We start from the raw sequence: 10,330 nt of genomic DNA on the forward strand, positions 1-10,330 counted from the left end.
GAAATGACAGCACACATCCTAATCTGAACTACAGATGGGGATGCCTGAAGTGTTGCAACCCTGCAGACCTCCATCACCTGAAGAGAATTCCGCATGTGCAGTAATAGCTCTGAGCACTAAAAACTTCAGGATTTCAATCCCACAAAGTAACAGCTACAGTCACCTGCTGAGATACCAGCTCAGAGAACAAAGACAGAAAAAGTATATCAAGTCTGTGTCATCATCAAGCCTGATGACACTGATTATCCATTTACTGGTCTAGAGGTAAATAGATGAGAAGACCTGCCATGGACAAATGTCAGATCAGAAGACTCCTTCAAAAGCCTTATGAGAAACTGTCATTCAAGACGCAACTACTGATGACAGCTATGCTCCTACCAGCTCTTTCCTGTTTACTGTACCTGTTCCTGCAATGGATGACAACCTTGACCCAGCACAAGCAGCAGTTACTCACACAAGAGCTCTCGCGGCTGGCAGGAGCTACTTGCCCAAGTAACAGTGCTCAAACACAAAGGCAGTAAATATTGGGTCTTTATTTGCAGGCAATCACATCAGTCTTCCAGTGACCTTTTCTCACTATATAAATAATGCAATTTATGAAAATTTCATCAGGTAAAATAATGAGAAAACAGTAACTTCATCTTCCTTGATCCAAGAAAGCACATTTGCGCCAAGCCAGGATGATTACAAATATCCAGCTACGTGCAAAGTTCAGCACAAAGGTGGGGCACAGCCCTTCCAAGTTGAGGAAGATCTATTAAAAATTGCATTCTTTAGAGACCATATTTGAAGTGGCCAAAGGAAAAGTGAAGTATGGCTTGCAGAATAAGGAGACTGTAGAGGTATTGGACAGATCTGAGGACACCATGGAAATATTTAAAATCTTTTTTTTTCCTCCTGGGTGGAGAGGCTTTTTTCCCTCCTCAAAAGCACTATTATTTTAGACAGTATGTTTTTTACCACAACACTATTTTTTCAGAAATATTTATCAACATAGAAATATGGAAACCACTACGCATCCTCTTCACCCCACTCCAGGAATAAGGCAGACGTTTTCACCAAGAGCAGCTGTATATCTCGTGATTGGAGGGGGGGGGGGGGGGGAAATAACTCTTACTGCCTATTTTGCTGAGCTTTAGCACAAACCTTTGGTGAGCTATATAACTATTCTAACCCAGTCATGCTGTCATATGCGCTTAATAACTTGTAATATTGACTATGAAACTAGATAGTTTATGAAAGTAAGAATCCTTTATGAGATACAAGAACACCTGTTTGCTGAAGTACACACTTCCATGAATCCGCCAAGAAACACAAATTCAAATGACACGAGTATTTCTTTCACCAAAAGTGAGCGGATCAGTTTATCCATTTATCCCTTTCAAATGCGTCAAGATTTAACAGCCCTCCTCCTTCTGGAGGCATTTTTCTATATATACAAACCAAATGTTCCTACAGTTAAAATACAGAAATAATATGTTGTCACAGGCTTGTAAGGTTTAGTTTTTAAATTTAACCAGTTAAAGTCTGGTGCAAACTTCTAACCATGCATCTTTACAAAAATGGATTCCCAACACTATTGTTTTCTTATCCCCATCTCAACATTTCATCCGAGGTACAACACATTCAAGCACCAGCTAAGAAAGAATAACCATTATAGGACACACGAGAGCAATTTTACTAAGCTCTCATTATGGAAAAACCAACATTTATAGTAGTAACAGCTCATAAACATACTAAAGCTACACTTTCAAATCTAATAACAATAGAATATAATATGTTCTTTTTAAATATTAAAGCCAGCACTTCATTTTTATTAAAGGCAGAGTAAAATACAGCAACAAACCAGCAAATCTAATGATAAGAATTGAAATGCAAACAAAGAATTATGCATCGGCTTGAGAAATACCGCCCCAGTCCCCATTTTAATTCATGCCTTGTTTGTTTAATGCAGGGGAAGAATTAAAAAAAAAAGACAAAAAAGCACAGTAATTTGTCTGCTCACCTGGACACGTTTTCTGGAATGTACTCTAGAACTGGATACCCATCACTTCTTCTGGATGCCAACTCCGAATGTGACTTCCACGTCTCCACTAGCGTGCTGACGGGAGGGAACGAGCTCAAGTGCTGAAATGCCTGCTCTCGAGCAACCGGCCGAGACAAAGATATCGTGCCTTGGGCACCGATCCTGTAGTGAAATGACTGTCCACCTGAATTTACACCCACAATGGCAGAGGATGGTATACTGTTTTCTTGGTAGTAGCTGCCATCATCAGGCTCCTGCTTAATTCCCACAGGTAGGCCTGGATTTGGAAAACTGCTACCTTCACAACTTCCATCAAATGAAGAAACAGGTGGTCCTAAAATCCCAGAAAGAGAGTAATAGTCTTTGTCATCCATAAAAGAAAAATATGAGCCATCTGTAAATGGGAAAGGATTTACTGTTTGATTCCCTTTATAAGAGGCACCAGAACAAGGATGCTTGGCTGACTCTTGCTTCACTGGTACTGAAAAGGGGGAATCAGAGTTTATTTTGCCGCTATCGCCAATGCATGCACTGCCGAACGAACCGTCTGGCTCAGGTTTTATGAACTGAACAAGGTTCACCTGACTGTTGTTGGAGATGGCATTGTCCATTTCCTCCATCTTGGGAAACGTGAGTTCTTGAGCACCCTTGTCTTCCTTTTCTGGGCTGGGAACAGTATCTTGGCTTCTGCTAGGTCCCGCTGGCGTGCTGGAAGCCGGGAATCCTAGGGAGTTGTTTACAGGGCTACAGATGGATGATCCCACAGTGCTAACCGCTGGACTAGAACGAGTGGACTTATTATTGCCATTGGAAGGGCTGGCAATGGAGCCTCTCGAGTTCAGGTTCGCAGGACTGGACACAGAAGATCGCATAGTGATATTATTGGGACTCGAGACGGGAGATTTCACGCTGCAATGACTGGGAGGACTAGAAATTGGTGATTTCATGCTACTTACAGGGCTAGAAAGCGGAGACCCGACATTGCTAACATGTGCAGGACTGTGCAACATAGACCCCCGGTTTTCAACGTTTGGCGAGCGTGACAAAGGGGTTCCCTGGCTGATGGGGCTGTGCACAGCAAAGTTCCCAAAGGTAGCAGTAGTTGAGGACACAGAGTTAACTCCAGCAGGACTACACACCGAGGAAGCCATGTTCTGAGGGCTGCAGCCCGAAGGGCTTTTCTCTTGACACATGATAGGGTTTTTGACAATAGCGTGCATGGCACTACCGTTCACAGCGCTCCCAGAGTCCGATATCAAAGACCTCAAGGGCCTGCTGGCGCTGTGGAGGGGAGAAGAGCAATGGCCGTTCTCCTTGTAGAGCTTCACCAGCTGCTCCACGTTCTGGTAGATCTTTCCCGGGCTCCCCTGGTTCTGCTGATCGTAGGGGTAATCGGCATCTCTTATCGAATCCATATATAAACCCATGGATTCAGCCACTGTTGCTGACAGCTCCTTTGACTCCGATTCAGTTTTGATTTCAGAGGACAAAAGACCAGGCTGACTGCTGTCTTGCTGCAGGCAGGAGAGTAGCTCAGGTTTTTCTTTGCTGTTTCCTTGAGCGCTGCTGTTGGCAAAAGCACCGGCAGCACAGCTTACGTTTACAATCTCCATATAGTTACTGTCATCAGTCTGCTCTCCAGCACCTATAGAAGGATACTCCACAGACTGAGAAACTTGACCCCACCGTCTCTCCATATCTAAGCCTTCTGGGTAGCTGTGGTATCCTTTTGTCTCCATAACTAGCAAAGACATACACAAAAAAGTAAAATTAATAAATGACAGGACAGTGCAACTTCCTAAGGAAATTTCCTAATTTCCTATGGAAACAAGGCATATCCGCTCACTCTGTCTATCCACCTTTCTGCCTGCCAGTCCCGTTTCCCTGCCCCATCCATCATCTCTCAACCACGTTGTCTAATTTCAAAGAGAAGAACAAGGTCTCATGGATATGATAGCCCTATGGGTTCCAAGAGAAAACCTCGCAGCAGCTAAAGAAGACCCAAGTTATTGCTCCCTGCCCCAAAAGGAACGGCTCGGCACAGCCAGCACAACAACCGCCCACCCTCGCTGGCTGCAGGCCGTGGCCAGTGCCAGCAGCACCCTGGGCTGCCCCTCACCCAGGGGCCTGCGAGGAAGAAAGGGAAGGGGGGCAGCAAGGAAGGAAGGGAGCCAGGGAGGTCCTGAAAGGAGGACACGTTGGTAGTAGGCAGGACATAAACACCATGGAAATTGCTCATAACGGCTCTGCTCCTCCAAGGACCTTCCACTGCCATGCTTCAGGGACAGGAAAGCAAGGGACGCTGGTGTGCTAAGAGGGTTTCTCCTCTTCATCCAGTGTAACACAGGATGCTTTAGAAAGAAGCAGCAGTTGTGAAGGACCAGGTGCTGACTTGCCCCTTCACAGCTATACAAACTGTTTGCACAAACGCTTAAGGAGGCACGAAGGATGGGCTGAGTGGGTAAAGAAGTAGTGAAAAAGTTGAGTGGGAAATGTTTGTGCCTGCCCCCCAGGAGGAAGGTGATCAGATTAGGCAGGGATGCATAGTTATTAAATGGATCTGTAATTCTGCAAGCCTCCACGCAGCCAGCAAGATGAATATATAAAGAAAAGTAAACCTTGTTCTAAAATAGACCCTAAAAAACCCCTCCCATCCTGCATGCCACTCTCTTGAGGCAGGGAGAAACTGCATGATCTAGCCTCCATTATACTGAAAATCACATAAGTAACAACAGGTTTTTTTTTCAAGGAATTAGTTCATAGTATCATTAGAACTGTAGAAACTCAAGTGCCAGTAGTTACAATATCAACATTACGTACGTAAATTTTCCTTTCAGAGTGTATTAATTTTTCAGTATTTAATTTAGTGTTTAATCCCTTTACTGAACACTACTTAAAAATTGTATTTTAAGCAAAATTATCAAAACAAAACAAACTTAAGATGAATGACTCTAATACTTCCTTCCCCTTACTTAGAACTATGACCCTATGCCTACATTCCCCTCAAGCACAAATTTTATTATAACATCATCATGTGTATCAAATCACATTCCTATAGTCTGAAATTTTCAGACAGAAGTGCCTACTTTCACGTAAAGTCACTCCCAGATAATCACCTACCCCTGATTTAAGTGCTGAGTAAACCTAATTCCTAGAGAAATCAACTGCAGCTGTGAGTGAGCAGCATTTCTGAAAACCAGGGAACTTACTTAAGGCTTAAAATTAGGATGTAAGTGAATTTTAACGACCAGCAGAACCAGTGCGGACCAGGAAATCTCAGTTATAGGCCTAACACTACACTGGTGCACAAGCTTTGTAGCGACCTCTCCTGCAGCAGTCAATTTCAAACTTCATATATAATCAATATGCAAGCATACTTTAAAGCTTCAGCAAATAAAAATCTGGGTCACACAAATAAAAAATAATTAAAAAAAAACCACCAAAAATAAAAATGCCCTGGTCCAAAAGGCTAAAAAAAAAAAACCAGCACGGGAGATTATTTATGGACTGACACAAGTTCAGTTTAAAGTGACAGATATAAATTAATAAGAATGCAGAAGCAGAGATTTTTGGGGAGCGCTGGTACCTGTCACCTCCGAGCACATCGGCGGATACTAGAACCAAATAATCACCTTACAGGATGCTGATAGCATAAGGGTTTGGTTTTTTTCTTCTAAACAGGACTTACTACAACTTGCCTAGCACGTTCATCCACGGTATCCACACTTCACCTACTGCACAGACATGCCTTTTTACTAACTTTCACTAAGTGAATTTGACTGTGGGCTTAAACATCCATGGACCACATCAGAAGCTGAGTCGCATTACATATGGGAACCGAGACCATCCACATCTGGTATTTTGCAGAAGGAAGCTTATATTATGAGCACAGCAGTTTCTCCAGACAACCACCACCACCCCCCTGCCGCCAAGAAGTTCTCGGACACCGCGAGTTATGTATTTCACCCCCAGGCATATCAACAAACACAGCCCTCTGCAGTACAAGTCTCCGATCAATCAGGCATGAAACCAGTTTCACAGCAACAGTCAAATAAAAAAAATCAAATGATACCTGGTATCCCTGCAACCAAAAGGTCACCTAGATACGGGAAAATCCGAAGTAAATCCAGTTTCATTAAAAACTAAACCGATGGCTCAAGCGACCGCCCACTTTTTATTTCTGGGTGTTTGTAAATGATATTTTCTTGAAGTTTCACCGCCTGCGAGCCGCTTCGCTGCCATCAAACTGCCCAGGGGACCAGCGCTTCACCCGCAAAGCCGGGCGGGGGTTTCCCCCCTTTCTCCAGGCCGGCAGCGGAGCGCGGCGGGCAGCAGGGGCAGGCCGGCCCCCCACCCCCGGCGGAGCCCCAGCGGAGCCGGACGCGGGCCCCCGCGGCGGCGGGCAGGTCCCTCCGTCCCCGCGCACACACGCGGGACAGCAACCACGCAGGCAGCGCGGACGCTTATTTCCCCATCCGCCCTACGCTACGTGGAGCACCGCCGCAACTCCTGGGCGGAACGCACCGCTCTGCACCCCTAACGACCCCCCCCCCGCGTCCGCCTTCCCGCAGGTACAACCCGGGCTGTCACGCGTGGGGGAACCCAACAGTGCCCGGGAGCTCCCTCCCTCTCTCGCAGCGGGCCGCCGGGGGTCGGCCCGGCGTGGGGGATCCCAAGAACCCACACCCGCTTTCGGCCGAGCTCGCTTCGCCTGCTCCCTCCCGCCGCCCGGACCCCCAAGCGATACAGAAAAACGGGGGGGGGGGGGTTACCACGCAAACGCCGCTCCCCACCCCCACGGCGGAGAGGGTCTGGGTTATCACCGTGACACTCCCGCCCACGGAGGGCACGGAGGGGGAGGGGGAGGGGGAACGCCCCCCCGGTGCTGAGCCCCGAAGTGCCCCCCCCCCCCCGCCACACCCCGCCAGCCCCACCTCCCTGTGCGGGTCGGGGAGAGGAGCGGCGCCCCCACCAGCTCCCCCCGCGACAGCCCCGGCCCCGCGGTACCTGTTGCGGCGGGGCGCGTCCCCGAGCCCCCGCCGGCGCGGAGGGCGGCGCGGAGCGGAGCGGCGGGGCGGGCGGCGCTCACCCCCCTCCCCCCCCGCCCGCCCGCCCGAGGCGCGCTGCGCCGCGCCGCGCCGCCCGGTGACACGGAGCGGCACCCGGGAGGGGACGGGAAAAGGTGCCAAGTCCTTTAAAAACATGTCACATGCCCAGATAAAGTTCACGTCCCGCCCGCCGCCAGCCCTCATTGGCGGGCGGGATGCGGAGCGCAGCGCGGCTGGGGCCAAGCCGCCGCCCGATTGGCTGGGGGGCGCCGTCAGTCACCCGCCAGGCGACATGACTGATACAAAGTTGCTGCGACACAGGCTGGAAAACGCATCTCCTTAAAGCCGCAGGGGCCGCCGCGGCCGCGCAGCGCCGCGCAGCCCCCGGGCGCCAGCCCCGCCGCGGGGCCGGGGGTCCCCGCCTGCCGCCCCGCCCGCAGGCGCCCCCGGGGAGGGGTCGCGGGGCTTCAGGCCGGGGCCCTCGGCGGGCAGGTGAGGTGCGCGGGGCGCGGCCGCCCCCGCCCGGTGCCCGCGCCGCGCCGGCGGCAGGGCAGGGCCGCGCATCGCCTCTCCGCCGGCCCGGGATTTCCGCCTTTCAGCGGCGCCTGGATATGCGCGGTACCGACGCAGCGGCAATTTAACCGAAATTTAATTTAAAAAAAAAAAAAAAGGGTAAAAATTCAAAAAAAAGAAGAGCGGAGCGGCGGCGGCGGAGCGCGGGAGGGTTCAAGGACTCGCCCTCCGCTGGGCTGGCTCCGCTCCGCGGTGGCCGCGCATCCCGCCGGGCGCCGCCGCCCGCTGCCTCCCCTCGCCCAGGGGTAGCGAGAGGGACCGTCGGGACGGCCCCCGGCTGCGGGGATCTGCCGCCCCCCCGCCCGGTGTCCGCGTTCCGGCTGCAAATACCCTTTTCGCAGGGAAGGGAAAAAAAAAAAAAAAAAAAAAAAGACACCGAGCAAACTTTTCGGCGATGCGCTCCCAACTCGCTCCGTAAATAGCCCCCCCGGCGGGCGGCCGGCAGCAGCTCACGCACGCTCCCGAACCGCCCCGGCCCCCGCCGAGCCCCGCTCCCGGCCCCGGCCCGACCCCCAGGCGCGCCCCCGGCCCGGCGGGGACAGCTCCGCCGTCCCGCAGGGTGCCAGAGGTGCCTCCGGGAGCGGGGCGGGGGGGCTCAGCCCGTCGGGGAGCGGCAGCGCCGTGCATCGTGCCGGGGCACCGCGCACCTTCGCCCGAAATCGCCCGCCCGCCCGCACAGACCCGCGTACGCTCCGAGGAGGGGGTTTGCATTCAGTAGTCACAGCCAAAACGCAAAACATCCCCATGATTTTGGGTGTCACGTGTCCCCTCCCGTTTTCATATTCTGCCAAATAGCGACCCGCACTCGCGGCCCCGGCGGGCACGGGCCGAGGACGGCGGCGGTGGCGGCTCCCAGCGCCGGCGGCGCGACCCGCGGAGCAGCCGCCGCGCTTCCCCGCGGCGCTGGCGCGGGAGCCGCCGAGCAATGGACGTGTCCTTCCCGCGAAGTTTTCACTGATGGGGACGGGACTGGCCGTGACCTGGATACGCCGGCTGGTGCGGCGGACACCCGCCCGGTCCCCGCCGCCCGTCTCTCAGCTCCCCCGCTGCCCCCCGCGCCGCTCCGCGCCCCGCGCAAGGGTCCGCGCTGCACTCACCTCCCCTACGACATGGTGGCGCGGCGGGAGGAGGCACGGCCCCCGGTTACCGCCAGCAAACCATCCGAGAGCCCGCACCGCCACCAAAAAAAAAAAAAAAAAAAAGGAAAAGAAAAAAAAAAAGTACGCGGAGGAAACGCCGGGAGCGGGGCCGGGCAGCGGCAGGGCGCCGCTGGCGGGGTCGGCGGGAGGGGGCTGCGGCGGCCGCGGGGTGCGCGGGGCTCGGCGCGGCTCGGGGCGGCTGGGCGGACAGCTCCCACCATGGACGCCTAGGTGGGTGGGTGTTCCCGCGGGTCACACCCTCGCCCGCCGGCGGAGGGGAGCGGGGGGTGGATCCAGCACCGGCGGGAGGGGGGGAGGCGGGGGGATTGGGGGGGGGGGGAAGAGACAAGTGAGGGCGGGGGAGGGAGGGAGGCAGACAGACACCCTCCGAAAAAAAACCACCAAACCCGACAAAAAAAAAAAAAAAACTTATGTCATTCCAGGTAAAACTCCCATCTGCGCCACCAAGGAAGCGGAGGGAGGAGAGTGGCGAGGGTGTAAACTTTTTCCTGCCCCCCGCCCCCCCGGTGCCGCCCGGCCCCTCGCAGCGCCCGGCGGCCGCGCCGCCCCCGCCGCCCCCGCCCGCGCCGCCCGCCCCGGCGGCTCCCGGCGGCGCGGCGCCGCGGGGTTTCTCACGCACGGAGCCCGCCGCCGCCGCCGCCGCCGCGGTTCCTGGTTCGCGGAGCCGCCGGAGGAAGGGAAGGAGGGCGGGCGGCAGGGAGGCAGGGCGGGCGGCGGGGGAGGAGTGTCTCCCAGCGCCCTTCCCCAGGCGGAGCGTCTCTCCCGGCCCTGGCGGCGGCGGCGGAGCCCCCCCCCCCCGACCGCCCCGCTCGGCCCCCGGTCGGGCTGCGGGGAGCGCGGCGCCCCCGGACGGCGTTTCGGGAGGAGGCTGCGCCCCCCGCTCCGGTCCTGCGCCTCCCCTCGCCCCCCGCCCCGCTGCTGCCGGGCAGGGGGAGCCGGGCCCCTGTGCGCCCCCCGGCCTGCCCCGCCGGCCCGGGGAGACGCCGGGGAGGGGGCGCGTCCCCGCCGCACTCGTGCGGCTGCGGCGGAGCAAACCCGTCCCGGCTTCGGGCATTAAAAAAAAACAAATCGGCGCTAACATCGATACTGGTTTTCAATTAATATTTCACTTGTGGCTAAGATCTTTTAAAGCTGATTATTTTTAAGTTCGAGGCATTAAATGCCTCTTCATTTAAACATCTTAAGGAAAAAAAAATGGGGCGTTGGAGGGAGGAAAAAATTGGCCGTATCTTAATTCCCTCGATGAAGTCTTTAAACAAGTAAAAGGACTGCTCACGGAGAGCAAATTTTACCTGTGCTGAAGCCTGTGTAGGATTGGGGCCTTGGAAAAGGCGAGTATTTTCTCAGCTGTTGTTTGCATCCGTCAAAGTTTGTGGGTAACTTGATAAATGTTAAACAGAGAAGCATAAAGTGCTGGTAAGGCCAGACTTGGAGATAACAGTGCATTCAATAGCTTAATTTCACAATTAGTTTGCTATATTATTGGAAGCAAATCATATTTCACTCTGCCTACACTAGTGCTC

At 54.0% G+C, this 10,330-nt stretch overlaps 1 protein-coding gene across 5 annotated transcripts in view; it reads right to left on the reverse strand.

The window, feature by feature from the left end:
- NR3C2 (nuclear receptor subfamily 3 group C member 2) overlaps positions 1–9,106 on the reverse strand; it is a 215,816-nt gene extending 206,710 nt beyond the window's left edge. Inside the window, exons 1-2 of one of the 5 annotated variants that reach the window (XM_064450307.1) lie at positions 8,745–9,106; positions 2,006–3,767 (exon numbers count right to left, since the gene is read on the reverse strand). In XM_064450307.1, the coding sequence (XP_064306377.1) occupies positions 2,006–3,765 (1,760 nt within the window). In that variant the 5' untranslated portion in view covers positions 3,766–3,767; positions 8,745–9,106. Of the gene's footprint in view, positions 1–2,005; positions 3,781–6,098; positions 6,468–7,033; positions 7,181–8,744 lie in introns of those variants that run through there. The other 4 variants (XM_064450306.1, XM_064450304.1, XM_064450308.1 and 1 more) reach the window with 4 other exon arrangements.
- Between the last annotated feature and the right edge of the window lie 1,224 nt (positions 9,107–10,330).

Source organism: Phalacrocorax carbo, chromosome 4, assembly GCF_963921805.1.
Source record: "Phalacrocorax carbo chromosome 4, bPhaCar2.1, whole genome shotgun sequence".
Classification (NCBI taxonomy): Eukaryota; Metazoa; Chordata; class Aves; order Suliformes; family Phalacrocoracidae; genus Phalacrocorax; species Phalacrocorax carbo.